General features: G+C 41.1%; 1 protein-coding gene across 3 annotated transcripts in view; it reads left to right on the top strand.

Moving 5' to 3' along the window:
* Usp44 (ubiquitin specific peptidase 44) overlaps window positions 1–21,951 on the top strand; it is a 39,649-nt gene extending 17,698 nt beyond the window's left edge. For all 3 annotated transcript variants that reach the window (XM_004650189.3, XM_045151803.1, XM_045151805.1), the window contains exons 2-6: window positions 3,318–4,800; window positions 9,087–9,282; window positions 15,236–15,344; window positions 19,691–19,896; window positions 20,856–21,951. In XM_004650189.3, the coding sequence (XP_004650246.1) occupies window positions 3,397–4,800; window positions 9,087–9,282; window positions 15,236–15,344; window positions 19,691–19,896; window positions 20,856–21,055 (2,115 nt within the window). In that variant the 5' untranslated portion in view covers window positions 3,318–3,396 and the 3' untranslated portion in view covers window positions 21,056–21,951. The remainder of the gene's footprint in view (window positions 1–3,317; window positions 4,801–9,086; window positions 9,283–15,235; window positions 15,345–19,690; window positions 19,897–20,855) is intronic.
* The last annotated feature ends 621 nt before the right edge of the window (window positions 21,952–22,572 follow it).

Here is a 22,572-nt window from a genome sequence, read left to right as displayed (position 1 = left end):
CATGCATGCACATACACTACACAGACATGCACGTACACACAGAAAGCCCAAGTCTAGCCTGGGCTTTGCAGATTCTCATAAAGGGGGGGGGGGGTTCAGGGAGATGGTTCAGATGCTAAAGGCACTGCTTGCAATGCCTGCTGGCTTGGGTTCACTTCCCCAGCATACACATAAAAAGCCAGATGCAAAAAGTGGTGCAGCAGTATATGCCCCCCAACACATGTAAATAAATAATTAAAGAAATAACTTTTCTTCAGGAAATAAATGGCAATCTCCTTCAACTATGCAACAATTCAAGCTAATAATTATTGCCTATGATTTTCAAGAGACCTAATTCTTAGCTTTCTCTGCATTTAAAAAATAACGTGTGCCAGGTGTGGTGGTGCATGCCTTTCATCCCAGCAGAGGAAGGTTGCTGTGAGTTTGAGGCCAGCCTGAGACAGACAACATAGTGAATTCCATGTCAGTCTGGCCTACAGGGAGACCCTATCTCAAAAAAACAGAAAACTAAAATATATACTTATTTGTGTGTGCTATATATGTATATAGGTGTGCCAGAGTGTCTTGCCACTGAAAATAAATGCCACTTTTTGTTTTGTTTTGTTTTGTTTTGAGGTAGGGTCTTGCTCTAGCCTAGCTGACATGGAATTCACTATGTTGTCTCATAGGGTGGCTTTGAATTCATGGTGATCCACCTACCTCTGCCTCCCAGAGTGCTCGAATTAAGGGCACATGCCACCACGCCTGTCCTGAATTGCCACCTTTTGTATCTGAGATGGGTGCTGGGAGATTGCAGCTGGCTGGGCTACCAGGCAAACAAGCACCTTTTACCACTCACTGAACCATCTCCCCAGCCCCTTTCTGCATTTTTAAAAAAACATTTGTATTTATTTGACAGGGGGGAGGGGAGAGAATGGGCATGCCAGGGCCTTCAGCCCCTGCAAACAAACTCCAGATGCATGCCCCACTTTGTGCATCTGGCTTATGTGGGTCCTGGAGAATTGAACCTGAGTCCTTTGGCTTTGCAAGCAAACATCTTAACCGCTAAGCCATCCCTCCAGACCCCTTTCTGCATTTTAAAATTTAGTCCATTTTGTATAACAGTAGTAGAAGAGAGCCTTAAATTTTTCCCTTAAAGACCTTCAAATGGAACTGGTTCTTTTTATAAAAATATATTTATTTATTTGCAAGTGTGTGTCAGGGGGAGAAATAGAATGGGTGTGCCTGGCCTCTGCCATTGCAAATGAACTCCAGATACATGCCACTTCGTGCATCTGGCTTTATGTGGGTACTGGGGAATTGAGCCCTGGTTAGTAGGCTTACCAAGTAAGTGCTTTTAACCACTGAACCATGTGTAGCTTTCATTTCCTTAAGTAGCCTCTTACCCTCTTTCCAGACCTGTTGAGATCTCTTTAGAACTTGCAGTTCTGATCCTGTCTTGTCTTCTGCAGAGGTCCTCACTTGCTGCCCTCAGTAGACAATTTGGGGACTAACAAGTTCCTCTCAGTCTTGCTTAAAGCCCTGATACTGTGAGTCTCTCTCCCTCCCTCCTCTCCTTCAATGAATATACTTACTTCATTTATTTATATGTCTAGTGTCTTTTTGTTTTGTTTTTTATTTTTGGAGACAGGGCTCAGTTGGCTCAGGCTGGCCTTCAACTCACTATGTAGCCAAGGATGACCCTTGAACTCCTGATTCTCCTGCCTTCACCTCTCCAATGTTGGAGTTACAGGTGTGCACCACCATTTTCCATTTATGTGTACTAGGAATCAAATTCATGGCTTCGTCCACAGTAGACAGGCACTCTGCTCACTGAGCCACAGCCCTAGTGACAGATACCCTATTTTCTTTCTTTTTTAAAAAAATTTTATTTTATTTTTATGTTTTTTAAATTTTTATTAGCATTTTCCATGATTATAAAAAAAATCCCGTGTTAATTCCCTCCCTCCCCCCCACACTTTCTCCTTTGAAATTCCATTCTCCATATTACCTCCCCATAATAATCATTATAGATACCCTATTTTCTTTTTTCTTTTTTTTTAAATTTTTTTGTTTATTCTTATTTATTTGAGAGCAACAGACAGAGAGAAACAGGCAGAGAGAAAGAGAATGGACGCGCCAGGGCTTCCAGCCACTGCAGACGAACTCCAGACGCGTGCGCCCCCTTGTGCATCTGGCTAACATGGGTCCTGGGGAACCGAGCCTTGAACTGGGGTCCTTAGGCTTCACAGGCAAGCGCTTAACCACTAAGCCATCTCTCCAGCCCAGATACCCTATTTTCAAGAGAAAAAATTGTGCTTTTTTTTTTGAGGTGGGGGACTGTCCTCAGACTGCTGGGTAAAGGAGATAACTACTGCTGTAGGGTGAAAAGTTGCCACTACCTATTTCACAACTAGATGGTGACAGAAATCTGAAAACAAAAGTGGGGTTTCCTATTTTGTTTTCAAGGCAGGGTCTCACTGTAGCCCTAGGCTGATCTAGAACTCACTTGGAGCCCCTGGCTGGCCTCCAGCTCATAGCAGTCCTCCCACCTCAGGCTTCCTCCTGCTGGGACTAAAGACGTGCACTTACTTAGAACAAAAGTTCCCCACCCCCTGGGAGGGTCTCACTCTCTAGCCCAGGCTGACCTGAAATTCATTATGTAGTCTCAGGCTGGCCTCAAGCTCACAGTGATCCTCCCACCTCAATCTCTCTCTCCTGGGACTATAGGCAGGCACTGTCACATCTGGCTTAGAACAAGGTTTTTAAAGAGGGCCCACTAGAGAAAAATGAGGTGTATGCTATGTAAGAGTAAGGTGGGTGAGAAGTAAGGAAAACAAAGCAGAAGACAGAACTGCCTCTAGTATCGTGACAGACAGCCCAAAAATTAGAAGTGGAAGGAAGAAATTAATGTTACTTTTAGGAAAATATTAAAAGTTCCTTTATATTAAAAAAAAACTTGGAATGGGAGAGGATTACGATCAAAACACATGTATGAAAATTGTCAATAAAAAAGTTTAAGAACTCTGGGGGCAGAGGTAGGAGAATCGCTGTGAATTTGAGGCCAACTTAGAATTATAGAGTGAGTTTCAGGTAGGTCCGCTTGGGCTAGAGTGAGACCCTACCTCAAAAAAAAAAGCTTAAAGGCACTTGTGTGCAAAGCCTGATGGCCTGGGTTCAATTCCCCAGGGTCCACCTAAAGCCAGATGCACAAAGTGTCACATGTATGTGGAGTTAGTTTGTAGTAGCAGGAGACCCTGGTGTCAGCATTCTTTTTCTACTCCCCCCTCCTTAATTTCTTTTTTTTAAGTTTAAAAGAGTGACATTGTTTTCTTCAGTTTTCAGATGCTTCAGATGTCATGAACAGAGATTTGTTTGGATTATGTGTTTCTCAGATGGACTGAATCAATATTAACAATGGATAAATGCAAACACATTTGGCAGTTGCAGCTTGCGCAAGACCATTCCGTCCTCAACCCTCAGAAATGGCACTGTGTGGACTGCAGTTCAACCGAGTCGATTTGGGCCTGTCTCAGCTGCTCCCACGTTGCCTGTGGACGGTACATTGAAGAGCATGCCCTGAAGCACTTTCAGGCAAGCAAGCATCCTCTCGCCCTGGAGGTGAATGAGATGTATGCTTTTTGTTACTTTTGTAACGACTATGTACTGAATGATAATGCAACGGGAGACCTGAAGTCACTGCGGGATACATTAAGTGCAATCAGAAGTCAAGATTACCACTGTACCACCCTGAGTGGAAGAGTTTTACAGTCCGTGGATACAGATGATGAGTCTTTCTTCTTGCACACTGGCGACCAGTCTGAGCCACAAAAGGAAGATCAGATCTGCACTGCCCTCTGGCACAGGAGAAGGATTCTCCTAGGTAAAATCTTTCGAACATGGATTAAACAATCACTCATTGGACGAAAAAGGCAGGAAGAACAATTTGATGAAAAAATAGGAAAAAGAGAAGTGAAGAAAAGACAGCAAGAATTAGAATGCCAGGTGAAAGCAGAATTGGAAGGTACACCTCCAAGGAAGAGTTCACGTTTGCAAGGCCTCACTGAGTCTACCACGATAGAAATCGTCCCAGTTCAGGTGCCAGCATCACCCACAAAAGAGAAGGTGCTATCTACCTCAGAAGATGTGAAATTTAAAAAAGTAACTGATTCTTCCATGAAACGAAGGCCTGTGCTAACTCCTGGTGTCACAGGACTGAGAAATCTAGGAAACACTTGTTATATGAATTCTATTCTTCAAGTGTTGAGTCATTTGCTTATTTTTCGACAGTGCTTTTTAAAGCTTGATCTGAACCAATGGCTATTCATGACTGCTAGTGAAAAGTCAAGAGCTTATAAGCATTCACCTGTTCCAGAAACGGTACTGCATCAAGTGAAGGAAGACCAAGAAAAAGAAAAAGGCTTTGTTTACTCCAGATATGCAGGCTTATCATCAGGCCTAAGTGGCGGAGCGTCAAAAGGTAGACATATGGAACTTATTCAGCCGAGAGAGCCAAGTTCACAGTACAGTTCTCTCTGTCATGAATTGCATACTTTGTTCCAAGTTATGTGGTCTGGAGAGTGGGCCTTGGTCTCGCCATTTGCTATGCTACACTCTGTGTGGAAACTGATCCCTGCTTTTCGTGGTTATGCCCAACAAGATGCTCAGGAATTTCTTTGTGAACTTCTGGATAAAATACAACATGAACTAGAAACAACAGGTACCAAGTTACCAGCTCTTATTCCCTCTTCTCAAAGGAAACTTATTGAACAAGTTCTGAATGTTGTTAATAACATTTTTCATGGACAACTTCTTAGTCAGGTACGGATTTCTAATTTTATTTATTCATCTTAGGGAAGTCATGAAAGTGCAACCTGTACATGTATATTCTGTGAGAAAGCTTGTGTTATTTTCAGGTCAAAATGTGTAAGTTTTATAAATTTATAAAAACACACTCATTTGCAGTTCTTCACGAATCATTGGAAATGGCTGTTCTTTCATGGCATCAGAAGCCTTTTGAGAGGGACAAGGAATCAGGGAACACCTTCCTAGGTTTAACTGTATTTATTCTCTGAGGAACCAAGAAAAGGGAATTTAATCCTAGAGTGAACAGAGTTGAAGATATTCCTATACTGTGAATGGATGTGGTACACTTATAAGTTTAGAGACCATGGAGTAAGGTAGTCCTGAGACTTCCTATTTAAAAAAAAATTAGAGGGGGCTGGAGGGATGGCTTAGTGGTTAAGGCACTTGCTTGCAAGCCAAAGGAACCTGGTTTGATTCCCCAGGACCCACGTAAGCCAGATGCACAAGGTGGCACATGATTGGGAGTTTGTTTGCAGCAGCTGGAGGCCCTGGCAAGCCCATTCTCTATATATAATAAGCCATTTTAAATAGTTTTATATACATATGCAAATATTTCAACAAAACAGTATGTTTTTCATAAGTGATTTAATTCCAACTTACATAGATACATTATACAACATTTCACCATTAACCTGCATTTTTTTCACTCAACACAGTTTTAGATAACTATCCATGTTATGCATTGCATACTACTTATTTTTAACTGCTATACACTACTCACACCAGTTGGATACATCACATTTAGTTTATCCATTAGACCATCAAAAGAATATCTTAAGTTGTTTTCAATTTTGTTTCTTCTGTATTATTTATAAGTTTCTACAGGCTATATGTCCAGAGACAACTCCTTCTGTTTAAAAAATGCTTCCTAAGCTGGGCGTGGTGGCACACGCCTTTAATCCCAGCACTCGGGAGGCAGAGGTAGGAGGATTGCCGAGAGTTCGAGGCCACCCTGAGACTACATAGTGAATTCCAGGTCAGCCTGAGCCAGAGTGAGACCCTACCTCGAAAAACCAAAAAAAAAAAAAAAAAAAAGCTTCCTAGCCTTTTATAGTTATAGACAATATCTTGTATTTCCTGTTCATTTTTTTTTTTTCCCCCAAGGTAGGGTCTTGCTCTAGCCCAGGCTGGCCTGGAATTCTCTGTGTAGTCTCAGGATGGCCTTGAACACATGGTGATCCTCCTACTTTTGCCTCCCGAGTGCTGGGATTAAAGGCGTGCGCCACCATACCCGGCTTTTTAAAATTTTTTATTTTTTTGAGGTAGGGTTTCACCCTAGCCCAGGCTGACCTGGAATTCTCTATGTATTCTCAGGGTGGCCTCAAGCTCAGAGCATCTCTCTATATAATAAATAAATAAAATTTTAAAGAAATCAAAGGGAGAGATGGAGAGATGGCTTAATGGTTAAGAAGCTTGCCTGCAAAGCCTCAGATCCCATGTAAGCCAAATGCACAAGTAATGCTTGCACAAGGTTGCACAAGTGCACATCTGGAGTTCAATTACAGTGGCTGGAGGCCCTGACATGCTAATTCTCTCTGTCTCTCATTTAAAAAACAAAAAAAGGCCAGTTTGTTGAGCTTGCTTAAAAAAAAAAAGTCAAAGGGAACCAGGCATGGTGGTGTACGCCTTTAATGCCAGCACTCAGGAGGCAGAGGTAGAAGGATGGCTGTGAGTCCAAGATCACCTTGAGACTACATGGTGAGTTCCAGGTCAGCCTGCGTTAAGCATGTAATAAACCAGGAAACTGGTCTTTAGGATATGCATATGGTTGCTGGAATTTGTGTGAGTGTGGAGTTCAAAAAACAACCTCAGCCGGGCACACCTCTAATTCCAGCACTTGTGAGGTCAAGGCCAGCCTGATGAATTCCAGGTCAGCCTGAGCTAGAGAGACCCCTATATGGGGAAAAAACAAACAACAAAACACCTCGTACCATCTTCATGAATGCGATCTACCTCCTCTGAGACAGGGTCTCTCAATGATTTGGAGCTCACCAGTTAGGCTAGACTGGCTAGCCAAAGAGCTTCAGGGAGCTGCTTTTGTTTGCCTCCTAGTGCGGGGATTACACTGCACACTCAGCATTTTTATCTGGGCACTGGGGATCAAACTTGCACCTTCATCCCACTCTTAAAAGGTCAGGCCACCTGTTACAGAGTTCCTAGACTACCTCCAGCAGGGTTCTTTTTGGTTTTGTTCCATCAAAAATCTGTATTGGAAGCTGGGCGTGGTGGTACACGCCTTTAATCCCAGCACTTGGGAGTTTGAGGCCACCTTGAGACTACACAGTGAATTCTAGGTCAGCTTGAGCCTGAGTGAGACCCTACCTCAAAAAATGGGGAAAAGAAAATCTGTATTGGAACTGGCTTATTTTGTTGCCTGTGCCAGAAATGCAGGGTTTTTTGTTTTTTTTTTTTAATTTGTTTTTATATATTTATTTGAGAGAGGGAAAGAGGCAGAGTGAGAGAGAGAGAATGAATGGGCACACCAGGGCTTCCTGGCACTGTAAACGAACTCCAGATGTATGTGCCACTTGGTGCATCTGGCTTACTTGGGTACTGGGGAATCAAACCGAGGTCTTTTTGCTTTGCAGGCAAGCACCTTAACTACCAAGCCATCTGTCCAGCCCCAGAAAGTTATGAAAGTTACTCTTCAATATTTCATAATTACGTGTGAATTATTAGCTTATAGTGTTTACAATTTTGTATGTGTTGGGTTGATAACATTAAATACCCCAATTGCAGGAGCTGGGAAGTTGGTTCAGCTGTTAAAGGTACTTTACAAAGCCTGCCATCCTAGGTTCAATTTCTAAGCCACCAACCTAAATTGGATGCAAAAAGTGGCACAAGGATCTGGCATTTTATTTTCAGTGGCAAGAGGCCCTGATGTGCCCCCCCCCACATGTGCAAATAAGTAATTAAAAATACATAAATACTGTAGTAGTTACATTGCCTCTAGAAATTCTTAGAATTGCTTTTTTTTTTTTTTAAGGAGAGTTCTGGAATTCATAGAGCCTCCCAGAGCCTCAGAGCCTCTTGCCATTGAACTGTATCTATATTCCTAGCTGTTCCATTGTTTTCTTGTGTCTGGTGTGTGTGCATATGTCTGTATGGAGGCCAAGATTGGTGTGGGCTGGCTGGCCTTAATCACTGTTCTGCTTTATTCTTTGAGACAAGGTCTCTTGCTAAACAAACAGAGCTAGCCAGTGAGCCCTAAAGGTTACCTGTCTCTGCCTGTTCAGCTGTAGGATTTGAGGGACACACCTCCACCTACACCCAGCATTTTATGCAGATTCTGAACATCTGAACTCAGGTCCCCATGTTTGCAAAACCACCACTTTACCCATTACCTATCTCCCCAGCCCCCTGCTTCCATGTTTTTAGATTTTGATAGTTTTTTCTCCTTTGCACTGGGAACCTTACCCAAGACCTTATTCTTGTTAGACAGTTGCTCTACTTTTAAATTAAACCTCCAACTCCTTAGATAAGCATTTTATTGTGATGATATTTAATTGTGAATATGGCATAACTGTGAAATATGTTCCCTTGCTAGGACTTTGAAATCTGTCTAAGGGAAATACACTTTGCTTATATTGTGGTTTAAAGGTATTGGAATGAGCTTGGCATATACCTGTAATTCCAGTACTTTGGAGGATGAGGCAGGAGGATTCCAAGTTCCAGACCACCGTATCTTTAAAAAAAAATCATCAAAACAAACCACACACTCAAAAAACAAACCAAAAGAGGGTAGATTGAGGGGCTAGTAGTACTGTGTATGCTGTCATGTGAGATGCCTTAGTTTAGATCCCTAGCGACCCCCACCCTCGCAAAAGCATGGATTGGGTTAAAGGGCTATAGGACTTTAGGTAAGAGAAAAAGTTAGTGAAAGATAAGGAAAATATGACAAACTTCAAGTCTAATGGCACCAGTACAATAAAATGCATATGAATATATATTATGTGTACATACACATACAATTATTTATCTATTAACTGAGTCTATTTCTTAAGTTCTAGATTTGAATAATGGAGCTTTCTCAATGCCCAGTAGTTGAAACTCATCAATTTATAGCGGGTTTCATGAGTCTTTTGGAAGAAAAATTACTTTGCAGACAAGAACATAAAACTCATTGTTCAGAATTCTACTTGTGCATTTTCAGAAGAAGTTTCTTTAATGGCAGTGACCTATACAAAGGAGTTTATGTTTTGATAGAAAGATTGTAATCAGAGGAATATTTTTATTTGCAGGTTACATGTCTTGCATGTAACAACAAATCAAATACTATAGAACCATTCTGGGACTTGTCACTGGAATTTCCAGAAAGATACCAATGCAATGGAAAAGATACTGCCTCGCAGCCATGTATGGTGACTGAAATGTTGGCCAAATTTACAGAAACAGAAGCCTTAGAAGGAAAAATCTACGTATGTGACCAGTGTAACTGTGAGTAGAGACAGTATGTTTTCTATGCTTTCCTAAGATGAATAAAGAAAAACACAAATGAGAGGAAACTGAAAGAAATTATATAAATACTAACTATGAAACTTTGCTTTTTAGTTATAAAAAAAAAAATAAGACCTAGGGAAATGGCTTAGTGGCTAAAAGCACTTGCTTGCAAAGCCTTCCAGCCCCAGTGTGATTCCCTACTTCATAAAGCCAAAAGCACAAAGTAGTGCGTCAAGGTCATTTGCAGTGGCTATCAGCCATGGCACATCCATACTCTTTCTCTTTTTCCCTCTCTCTCAAACAAATAAATGAAAATTTAAGCCAGGTGTGGTGGCACATGCCTTTAATCCCAGCACTCGGGAGGCAGAGGTAGGATCTCCATCAACTCGAGGCCGCCCTGAGACTACATAATGAATTCCAGGTCAGTCTGGGTTAGAGTGAGACCTTGAATAAACAAAAAACAAAAACAAAGTTTAAATCGAACTGAATATGTCTACTTTACAGTCAGTTATGAACTGTTTTGCCTTATTGATATTAAAATTTTATTTATTTATTTATTTATTTATTTATTTATTTATTTGAGAGCGACAGACACAGAGAGAAAGACAGATAGAGGGAGAGAGAGAATGGGCGCGCCAGGGCTTCCAGCCTCTGCAAACGAACTCCAGACGCGTGTGCCCCCTTGTGCATCTGGCTAACGTGGGACCTGGGGAACCGAGCCTCGAACCGGGGTCCTTAGGCTTCACAGGCAAGCGCTTAACCGCTAAGCCAACTCTCCAGCCCAATATTAAAATTTTTTATAAAACATTTATGTCAGCACCTGAAATAGCAATTTTTTCCCCCCATGGTAGGGTCACTAGCTCAGGCTCACTTAAAAAAAAATTTTTTTTTATTGACAACTTCCATAATTGTAGACAATAATCCATGGCAATTCCCTCCCACCCCCACTTTCTCCTTTGAAACTCCACTCTCCTTCATATCCCCTTCCCCTCTCAATCAGGCTCTCTTTTATTTTGATGTCATGATCTTTTTCTCCTGTTATGATGGTCTTGTGCAGGTAGTGTCAGGCACTGTTAGGTCATGGAAATCCAGGCCATTTTGTGTCTGAAGGAGCACGTTGTAAGAAGTCCTACTCTTTCTTTGGCTCTTACATTCTTTCTGCCACCTCTCCCACAATGGACCCTGAGCCTTGGAAGATGTGATAGAGATATTTCAGTGCTGAGCACTCTGTCATTTCTTCTCAGCACCATGGTGCCTTCTGAGTCCCAAGGTCACCACCATTTGAAAAGAGAAGCTTCTCTAGCCCAAAGTGAGAGTAGCATTAATATATGGGTATGAACATTAAGAGAAGTGCTTACTGGGCAGTTTGGTGAGCCTAGTATATACATTTAGCCAGACACCAGCAGGTGTTACACCCCTAGGGCTCATGACGAATCCTGTCGTAGGTTTTCAGTATCAGGGATGTATTCCCTCCCATGGAGCAGGCCTCCAGTCTAATTAGAGGACAGTTGGTTTCCTCCTTAACAGACATGCCACTTTTACACCCAGTGTCTCATTTGGACTGGGTGGCCATTTTTAAGACTTGCGGTGTCCACTGTTGATTTCTCTGTCTCCCATTGAGTTGCATGCAGTGTAGCTTTTTCCAGCTTTCTGTTAGCTGTCTACATGGAGGAGGTTATATGCTTAGCTCCAGCAGGATTTCTCAGTGACCTCGTAGCCCATGTATTCTTTAAGAGAGGGAAATTCAAACTCAAAATTACACTTGGGCTAGGGATTTAGCACAGTGGTAAAGTAAATTTTTATTTAGTTACTTGCAAGCAGAGAGAATAGGTTTACCAGGGCCCCCAGATGCATGCACCATTTTGTGCTTCTAGCTTTACATGGGTACTGGTGAATTGAACCAGGGTTGTTAGGTTTTTCAGGCAAGTGACTTAACTGTTGAGCCCGATATTAAATTTTATTGTCCAATGTGGAAAGAAGAGACCCCCAAAATAGAAAGAAATTACGGCTGGCAGTGTTGCTCCATGGCAGAGCACTTTCCCAACAAGGATAAGATCCTGGATTTGATCTCTACTTCCACACACAAAGCATGGAATTTAAATAACTGCTATATGTAACAGAATAAAGTAGCAAAGAGAAGGAGTAAGGAAATGTAGTATTAATGAAAATATTGTCTTTTCTAATTTTTTTGTTTATTTATTTGTGAGCAACAGACAGAGGAAGAGACAGATAGAGAGAATGGGCATGCCAGGGCCTCCAGCCACTGTAAATGAACTCCATACACGTGCACCACCTTGTGCGTCTGGCTAACATGGGTCCTGGAGAATCGAGCCTTGAACTGGGTCCTTAGGCTTCACAAGCAAGCATTTAACCACTAAGCCCTCTCTCTAGCCCTATGAAATTATTTTGATACATATCAAAACTAGATAGTATGTATGAATTTACAAACTCATTTATTAGGAAGTTATAAATTTGTACTCTTATACAGTTGAATTTGGCTTTTTTTTTTTCTTTCCTAACTCAAATTAACCTGGAACTCACTCTGTAGCCTAGACTGGGCTTGAACTTATGGTACACCTCCTGCCTCAGTCTTCTGAGTGCTACGATTAAAAACGTGCCACCATACCTGGCCCAGAGGTTGACTTCTTAAAAATTACGATTCTGGGCTGGAGAGATGACTTAGTGCTTAAGGCACTTGCCTGCAAAGCCAAAGGACCTCAGTTCGATTCTCCAGTACCCACGTAAGCCAGATGCACAAGGTGGCACATGCATCTGGAGTTCATTTGCAGTGATTGGAAGCCCTGGTACACCCATTCTCTCTCACTCTGCCTGTTTCCCTCTCTCAAATATGTAAAATATTCTTAAAAAATTAAAAATAATAAGATCCCAAGATTTATTCAAAACCATCCTCTCCCTTGTCTTGCTCATTGTAAATGTCTTACCTTTACCCACAACAAATAGAACAAAATGTTCACATTGCTTGTAGAGGAAACAGAATTAAGTTCAGTGTACATTCTCTTAGGGAAGGCACATAGGACCCCACAGTGAAGGGTGCAGTAGACTGCATCCTCCTGAGTAGGTAGCGCATATAACCAAACACATCAGATCTACCATGTCCTTAACCCGTCTTCTCTCTACATATATGGTACACCATTGTCATTTTAATGTGTGTTCAAGTATTCACCATAATTTCTATGTCTCAGTAGCTCTAGAACTTAAGGCACAAACGTTTTTACATTGCTGGAGTTCAAACCCAGGGCCTCGCCTCATGCAGACCAGACAGGTGTCTGAACAATGAGCTACATCTCCAGCTTAGTAGTAAACTTAGTACAAAAGAAATTTGCTCCAGTACTGAAGAGATGTTACATGGTTCCCCGTCCCCTTTTTTTTTTCTGAGATAGGTTCTCACTCTAGCCCAGTCTGACTTGGAACTCACTCTGTAGTCCAGGCTGGCCTTGAACTTAACAGTGATCCTCGTAACTCTGCCTCCTGAGTGCTGGGGTTAAAGGCGTGCACCACCATGCCCAGCAGAGTGGTGCTTTTCTAGGAACACTTAGTCTCATTTGTTCTGAGTGTTGTCTTATGTGAGCTTTATAAGTAGCCTAATGTATTTTAAAAAATGTGTGTGTGTGCATGCATGCATGCCAGGGCTTCTTGCTGCTACAAATGAACACTGGATGCTTTTGCCACTTTTTCACCTGGCTCATGTGGGTGACTTGGGTATTGAACCCAGACCTTGCAACCAAGTGCCTTAACTGCTGAGCCATTTTTCCAGCCTCTAGCCTAAATTTTTAGAAAAAAAAATAGCCCCTTGTCCGATTTGTTATGGTGACATACTGAACAGAAATGTGAATAGTTCTAATGTTTTCATTACCAAATTTGGGGGTAGACAAATATGAATGTAGAATGTCATTTGTTTGGAGTATCTTCCCCCCCCCCTTTAAAAAATTTATTTATTTGACAGAGAAAGAAGGGGAGAGACAGGGCCTCCAGCCACTGCAAACAAACTCTAGACATGTGTGCCCCCTTGTGCATCTGCCTAATGTTGGTCCTGGGGAATCAAACCTGAGTCCTTTAGCTTTGCAGGCAAAAACCTTAACCGCTAAACCATGCCTCCAGAACCCCCCCCTTTTTTTTTTAAAGATTTTTATTTATTTGAGAGTCAGAGAGAAAGAAACAGTATAGGTGTTACAGGTCCTCCAGCCACTGCAAACAAACTCCAGATGCACATCCCACTTTGTACATCTGACTTTATGTGGGCACCAGGGAATTAAATCTGGGTTGTTTGATTCCCTCGCACCCACATTAAAAGCCAGGTATAGTGGCAGTGCACACTTGAAATTCTAGTGCTGGGGAGGCAAAGACAGGTGGATCCCTAGGGTCTGCTGGACCACCAGCTAACTGGGCAGCCTAATTAGTTGAGTTTCAGACTAGTGAGTGACCCGGTCTCAAATAAGGTGGATGACAACTGGGAACAACATCCAAGTTGTCTTTTGACCTCTACACACACATGTATATGCACAAGCACACAATGAAAAGTTGAAGGCAGGGTGTAGACATCCTTTGTGTAGGTAAACATGTACCATCTGCTCTTGGGGACATTCCAGAAATAAGGACAAGGCATTCAGCAACAGCTGGACCCCTGAATCTCAGGTACTATTGGTCAGGAGGAAAAGCTCTGGTGGCCAGTGAAGCTGGCTTAGAGCCTCCTACACAAGCAGCAGTGCTGTTCAAGTGAAAGGACCATCCTAGATATCAAGAGCAGACTTGGTGGTGAGCCGTCCGGCCAGAAATTCTAGGACACAAGGCCTCAATCACCAGGTAGACTGTAGAAAGGTAGAGGGCAACAAGAATGATGCCAGGTCCTACTTGCTAAAAGAGCAAGAGAGCACTGAGTGAGGAAGCCCTTGTATGCAGATTGGTTAAGGCCCATGTAAGCCATTCACCAGAGAGAGGGTGGTTTAGGAAGGGTGCAAAATGTGTGTTCTGGACAGTGCAGATTAGCCTTAGTATTAGTAAATGAACTGAGCACAAGTTTTTTAAAATTTTATTTTATTTATTTATTTGCAAGCAGACACAGAGAGAGAATGGGCAGGCACACCAGGACCAATACCCACTGCAAATGAACTCTAGATGCATGCGCCTCCCTCTGCATTTGGCTCTATGTGGGTACTGGGGAGTCAAACCCAGGTTGTTAGGCTTTGCAGACTAGTAAGTGCCTTAACTGCCAAGTCATCTCTCCAGCCCTCATGAGCACACATTTTTAGAGTTTGGGAAATATATGTTAAAGTATGTTTATGGCAGTTTTAACATTTTCCTATTAATTGGCATAATTATCAATTCCTGTTCTTATTTTCCTGCCTGACTTGGATGCTTGGGATTTTAAAAAATGTCTTTGAATTGAATTGCTATACATACCTCTGACCACATATTTTCTGAGCACAAAGCAGTTGGATCAAATACTAGTTACAGATCATATTAAACACTATAAATAAATTTAAGTCCACAAATATTTAACAGCTCACAATGCATTCTACAAAGGAATGCTAGTCAGGTTAGTTACTAAAGCTAGGTTTTGTGATTTTTTTAAAAAATATTTTATTAAATATTTATTTAACAGAGAGAATGAGTGTGCCAGGTCCTCTAGCCATTGCAAATGAACTCCAGACACATGTGCTACCTTGTGTATCTGGCTTTATGTGGGTACTGGGGAATCAAATCTGGGTCCTTTTGCTTTGCTGGCAAGTGCCTTAACTACTAAGGCTTCTCTCTAGACCTTGTAATTACGATTTTAAAACTGCAATGTAAGTTTCTTGGGCAAAGTCTATTTATCTCTAGCACAATACAGTCTATCCCAATAGGTGCTGTATCATTTCACGCTTCACTTATATTGAAAAGTTTATCTTTTCCTTGTATCCTTAAACTTGATTTTCATTCTTTGATATTTTAGCAAAGCGGAGAAAGTTTTCATCAAAACCAGTTGTACTCACAGAAGCACAAAAACAGCTTATGATATGCCACCTACCTCAGGTTCTCAGACTTCACCTCAAACGATTCAGGTTAGTAGTAGTACCAGTCGCCTACCAATTGTCTACCTGTAATTTCATCATTCCTTCCTCTGGGAATGCTTCAAAACTTAAAATAAATGTATGTATGTATGTATGTATGTATGTGTGTGTGTATGTATATGTATGTACGTATATATACATATACATATATACATACATACATACATACATATATATATATATATATATTCTTTTTTTTGTTTCTTGAGGTAGGGTCTCTCAGACCTACCTGGAATTCACTATATATTCTCAGGCTGGCCTAGAACTCACAGCAGTCCTCCTACCTCTGCCTCCAAATACTAGGATGAATGGCATGTGCCACCATGCCCCAGCTTTGGGTTATTTTTTTATTGTTGTTGTTTATTTGGCGCATAGTCTCACTCTAGTCCAAGCTGGCCTTGACCTCACAGTGGTTGTCCTCCTTCATCTTCCAGAGTACTTGGATTAAAGGTTCCAGTGACCACATCCAGCTTGAATTTAATTTTAATACCATATACTTAGGAGATGACATACTTTAAGGAAAAAATTCTGGTCAGTCTTATGCCTTCACCAGAGATATCATCCATATTCAGTAACTTGAGATGTTTTTGTTGTTGTTTCTTAGAGTCGGGATGGCCTACCACTTGTTATATAATGTGGCCCAGACAGACCTCAAACCCCTTATCCTCCTGCTCAGGCTCCAGAGTGCTGGGTCTCAGGAGTGTGTCATCACACCCAGCTTAGTAACTAACCTGACTAGCATTCCTTTGTAGAATGCATTGTGAGCTGTTAAATATTTGTGGACTTAAATTTATTTATAGTGTTTAATATGATCTGTAACTAGTATTTGATCCAACTGCTTTGTGCTCAGAAAATATGTGGTCAGAGGTATGTATAGCAATTCAATTCAGACGTTTCTTAAAATCCCAAACTTCGACTTCTGAAATATTTTGTCATGTGAGTTACTTGCAAAATCTCTTGGTTAATCAGAGCAAATTGCTCCATATTTTTCATGAACGATGCTAACACAAGGGCTGTTGTTCTCAAAGAATGATACCGCTGAAGATGTGCTGACTTAAAAGAACATGTGTTTTTCATTTTAAAGCAAGTACTATATTAGAGAAATAAAGTAAAACTGCCTGTTTAATTTTCAGTTATTTGTCATAGCCATTCAGTTGCTGTCTGCAAATAGTTTGTGAATGCTTGTTTGTACAAAATGTTCTGTGTTTCATTGAGGGATATAAAGTAAGGTATTTTCCTAAAGAATATAGGAAAGCATGTACAGGAATAATGGTGAATATTAATCCTACTTCCCAAAGCCTTTCTCAGGGCACTTGGGACCCTGTATCATTCAAGTCTTGGTTCATAGGCCATATCTTTAGGGAAGTCCTATTTGAAGTTATTATTTAACTGTAATAATACTGTACTTTTGCTTAATGGCAAAAACTATTATCTGCAATGCACTAACAATTATTTATTTCTCTCCCACCAGTTGAACAGATACTCAGTAATGGCTTAGCCTTTTTCATCTTGTATCTCACAGCTAAGAATTGTGCTCCATACATTATGACTGAAAGCATTGAGTCAATAGAGGGATGTTGAGGAGGAGGAGCACTTTAGTATTACGTGAATACATGTGTATGTTCAGGAGGAACACTGCAGACAGAACATGCGCACAGGTTTTGAAAGTCTTAGTGAGTAAGGCGAGGCCTGCCTTTGTGTGTAAAATAGACCTGAGAGGACTTCCGTTGATACTTAATTGGCTACTATGAACTACTGAATAATTATTTTTCATGATTGCTACTTTAACTCCATCATTGTTGCTGCTTTGAAGTTCAGCATTATAGCTGTGCTTTTTTTGTTCTCTTAAACTTTACATATGTGTTTGGGAGAGCACAGTGTGTATGTGAACAGTCTTAGTACAGGCACACTACAGCGGTGGTCTTAACAAAACTTTTGGGTTGATCCTCACTTTTCCACCTCATTGAGAAGTTTCTTCTGGATTCTCACTGCTGCTCTTTGCTGCCAGTGCCACAAGCTTCTGGGAAATTCTCCTGCCTTTGCCTCCCATCTCACTAGGATTACACACTAGGACTACAAAAGCCTGGCATGAATTCCAGCCTTTTTTTTGGCAGTGGGGGGAGGGGGGTTATTCAAGGTAGTCTCTAGCTCAGGCTGTCCTGGAATTATCCTCTATCTCCGCCTCCCAAGTGTTGGGATTAAAGGCATACACCACCATGCCCAGAAGATTCTGATTTTTTTTTTATGAGGTCTCAGGATTCAATGGGTACTCAGTCCTTTGTTGTTTTGAGATACATCTTGCTATATCACACTGACTGGCCTGAAGCTTCCTGTATGCCAAGCTGACCTTCTGAATGCTGAGATTATAGGCCTGCACCAGCATGCCTAGCTCTTAATTTCTCCTTTTTTCTTTTCTTTCTTTTCTTGTTTTTTTTGAGATAGGGTCTCACTCTAGCCCAGGCTTTAAACTCATAGCAGTCTCCTACCTCTGCTTCCTGGGTACTGGGATTAAAAGTGTGTGCCACCATATCTGGCTTTGAAAAATCTTTTTATTGGTAACCTCTATACATATACACAATGTACCCTGATCAGAACCCCTCCTGTCACCCTTCTTTGTTACCTCACAACCGAACCCCTTCTTTCCAGCTAGCCCCTGGTCCATTTTGATGTCATCACGTTTCACCTACCTATTATGCAAGTCTTGTGTAGGCATCAGCAGCCACCGTGAGGTCATGAATACCATGATCATTTTGTGTTTGGAAGACAGTACTGCAAAGCACTCCTCCCTTTCCTTTGACTCTTACATGCTTTCTGCCACACTTCTGCTGCAGGCCTTAGCCTTGGAGTGTTTGGTAGAGATGTCTAACTGTATTGAATAATCCACTGTCCCTTCTTCTCAGCACTTTTGATGAGTTTTGTAGTTCCCTAGTAGTCAGCATCATCTGAAAAGTTTCTCTAACCAAAAAGGAGAGTAGCATTAATATATTGGCATAAATATATATATATTAAAAACTACTTATTAATAACCTCTATACATACATAATGTACCCTGATCATAATCCCCTCCCATCACCTTCCTTTGTTATATCGAGGGCAGTTTGGTGGGCCAAATAACAGTAGTGCCCCCACGCAGGGCTTCTGACCATCCCTGCCATGGGTTTTTGATTGTTTTCAGTAGCAGGCATGAATTTTCTGTGTAGCAGGCCTCAGATCCAATCAGGGAGCAGTTGGTTTCCCCCATAACAGACATTGCACCAGCTGGCAGTGTTAGCCTAGCTGGCCAATCATAAAGCTTGTAGGGTCCACTGCTGGCTAACACCACAGAGATGATCTCTCCCCCAACAAGCTATATAGCACTTTCTTGCACCATGCCAGCTAATCAGCAGGAAGAAGGCTTCTAGTTCAGCTCGTTTGTTTCCTGCAGCCCAAACATGTGGCAGCTTCAGCAATAGGGTCTTATCGTATAGTTTTGGTGGGCAACTAAGAGCCTTGGCAATTTCCCTCTGCTTGGGGGCTACCAGAGGCCCTCGTGACCAACAGCTTGCTGGGAAGTATCCCACCCTAGCACTGATATTTTCTTAATATCCATGTAAAGCCAAATGCAAAACGTGGCACAAACATCTGGTTTTTATTTGCACTAGCAAGAGACTCTGCCCCCACATACATGCAAATAAAAAAAAAGTGCTTTAAAAATTAGCCCGATGTGCCAGGCATAGTGGCACTTGCCTTTAATCTCAGCACTTGGGAGGCAGAGGTAGGATTGCTCTGAATTGGAGACACCCCTCAGACTACATAAAGAAATCCAGGTCAGTCTGGGTTAGAGCGAAATACTTACCTTGAAAGACTAAATATACATATATATTTGGTATCTATATTACCCTGATGTAAGGACTTGGGCTGTAGTTCAGTGATAGAACATTTGCTTAGCATGTCCAAGGCCCTGAACTTGATTACTAATACTGTAAAAATAAATACAAGCTTGACTGGATCTGTTTGGGAAATAAGCCTAAATCCTTCTATGTACAGCCAACTTAGTATTGAAAGAATTTTATGTATGTATGGACATAAATATTTCTTTTGTCATGACACCTATCTAGACCTACTAAATGGCAACCTAAAATTTTTTTCTTGATTGATTTGGGTCAATATAGTTGCACCAGGACTCCTGATACTACAAAGGAGCTCCAGAGGTGTGTGCCACTTTGTAGGTCTGGCTTCACATGGATACTGGGGAATTAAACTCACTTTAAAAGAAAGTGTCTTTAAGCACTGAGGCAGCTTTGTGGCAACTTCCCTTTGCAAATTTTGCTAATGATTTTGTTTTGACTTGTTCGCAGGTGGTCGGGACGTAATAACCGAGACAAGATTGGTGTTCATGTTGTCTTTGAGGAGATCTTAAACATGGAGCCTTATTGCTGCAGGGAGACCCTGAAGTCCCTCAGACCAGAAAGCTATATCTATGACTTATCTGCTGTAGTAATGCACCATGGGAAAGGATTTGGCTCAGGACACTACACTGCCTTCTGCTACAATTCTGAAGGAGGTATAGACAAATGCTTATCTTGGGTTAAGTAGACTGGGAAGTTTGTGCTCAGGTTTCAGCGATTCCCAAGTTGGCTACTAAATCATTTTAAGCATAGCTCACTAGACCATTGTTGTTTTTTTCCCCCCACACAAATGCTTTTCTACAGTACTGTCAATTTAAGTGGGAAGAGTTCAGAAAATAACATTTTTCTGTAGAATTGGAATACTTCTAACTAATGGAATGTGTGGGGACAACATAAAGACAATAGTTGACAAGAGTCAAGTTTTCTTAAAGACATACTTCAAAAGATGTAAACCCTATGTTTATTGTACTTATTGTTTTAAAAGAATAGGACATATAATGCCAGGTGTGGCAGCAATATGCCTTTAATCCCAACATTTGGGAGCCAGAGTCAGGAGGATCACTGACATCAGAGCCAGCCTGGGCTAGAGGGAGATTCTACCTCCAAAATACAAAAATAAAAGAGTAGGCCACATATAATGGACTGAGATCACAAATAAATTGAGTTCAAATGTAACAGAAAAAAATCATTTTTCATTTGGTCTTTCTATAATCCTTCCAGGTCAACCTAGTCCCAACACAGTTGACTGAACTGGGGCTTTTATTTTCCATTTTGGTATCTAACCACTGCAGAGTTAAAATCCATATACACATATGCACACAAACATAGGAAGTCCACAAAGGAGTTCAACACTAAACACTGAGAGTCAACTGTATATGCTTTTTTGCTGTGTGTGTGGGAAACATTACCTGGTGCATTACACTCAAGTGTCAAGTATGCTCTTCAGAATCGGTTATCTTCTGACTGCTAGCCTGAAAGGAGGTAATTCCACAGACATACCACCTAAGCTTTATTTCTCATTGAAAAGAAACATGAATTAGCTAAAAAAAAATTTTTCTCAGGAAATGAAACATCTGAATGTTTAATAAGCACCTTCTATGCTGCTTCTCTCTAGGGTTCTGGGTACACTGCAATGACTCCAAGCTAAGCATGTGCACTATGGATGAAGTACGCAAGGCCCAAGCTTATATCTTGTTTTATACTCGGAGAGTTACTGAGAACGGACATCGCAAACTCTTGCCTCCCGAACTCCTGTCTAATGGCCAACATGCCAGTGAAGAAACCGATACCTCTTCTAATGAAGTCCTTAGCTGATCCACAGACAGTTGGGCTTTCTTCTTGTTATTTGTATATATAATTTTTAAATGGGCTGGCTTACAATTTTGAGCTTCCTTGTTTTTATTTTTAATTATGATCAGTGTATGCTATGTTTATACATTTTATATTCACAACAAAATTTTTTATAGACAAAGTATAAATGTGTGCATACCAACTGTAGGGGACTAAACGTTTCAATTATTTAGTTTTATACTTTTAGTATTTACCTCATACTGTATTACCTTCTATATTTTGATGTCTAATTGCCTCAAATCATGAATTTGTGCAATCTACCAAAGAAATTCAGGTGACATCATCTTTTTATATGCATTATTATTTATCTTTTGTAGCTGTTTTCTGTACAAACTCTGAATAAATGGAAAAGATATTTTCATTACAAACTGTCTCAACCAAAAAGGAAAAAAATAATTTTTTTTGAGGTAGGGTCTTGCTCTAGCCCAGGAGGACCTGGAGTTCCACCTGCCTCTGCCTTCCAAATGCTGGGATTAAAGGTGTGTAACACCATGCCCGGCTGGAGAAAGCATTTCTTGTAGGCCATTTGTATACTGAAGTCACTGCTGCCTTGTTGCAGGTGAGCACATACGTGAAATATCAAGGTGTCATTTACTCAGCAGTCATTCACTGCTAGTCCTGAGGCTCCAGTAAATCTTAATTGGCATTTACTTATGAACCAGACATAAAAAAAATGGGACTTTTTCTCAGCAAAAAGGTTTTAATAAAGGAGACTAACAATTAAGAGTTCATCTTGGTTAGGTATGAATTTATTTTATTTTTATTTTTTGTGGTAGGGTCAGTGTTACTCTAGCTCAGGCTGACCCGGCCTACACTATGTGGTCTCAAGGTGGCCTTAATTCATGGCAGTCCTCCTACCTCTGTACCCCGAGTGTTGGGATTAAAGGCATGCACCAATTTTTTAAGCAACTTTTAAAATGTTTTGAGTTTAAATATTTTCATTTATTTGTGAGCAGAAAGAGAGAGAGCAAGACAGAATGGGCACACCAAGAATTCTTGCCACTGTAAACAAGCTCCAAATGCATGTGCCACTTTGTGCATCTGGCTTTATATAGGAGTACTGAAGAATTGAACCCCAGCAGACAGTTTTTGTAAGTTAAGTCCCTTTAACTACTGAGCCATCTCCCCATCTCCTCCTCATGTGTGTATTTTTGTGAGCTATGTGTGGTGTATGTGTATATGTGTGCAAACACTACAAGAGGATATTTGGCGTCTCCCTCTTACTCATCTGCATGTTCCTTTGAGATGGGAGTTCTAAACCTAGAGCTGCTGTTTTTTCATCAGACAAGCTCATCAGCCAGCCCCAATAATTCTCAGGTCTCTGTTCCCCAGTAGTGTTGGTTACAGGTTTTGGCCCATGGCCATTTACTTATAGGAGTGCTAGAAAACTGAACTCTGGTCAATCAGGCCATCATGCCTGAGCAACAAGTGTTTTTTACCTACTGAGCCATCTCCCCACCACTGTTAGTATGTTTAAATGT

The sequence above is a fragment of the Jaculus jaculus genome, chromosome 6, assembly GCF_020740685.1.
Source record: "Jaculus jaculus isolate mJacJac1 chromosome 6, mJacJac1.mat.Y.cur, whole genome shotgun sequence".
Lineage (NCBI taxonomy): Eukaryota > Metazoa > Chordata > Mammalia > Rodentia > Dipodidae > Jaculus > Jaculus jaculus.
The sequence above is the reverse complement of the archived record's forward strand: the minus strand, read 5'-3'. Positions and strand labels throughout refer to the sequence as shown.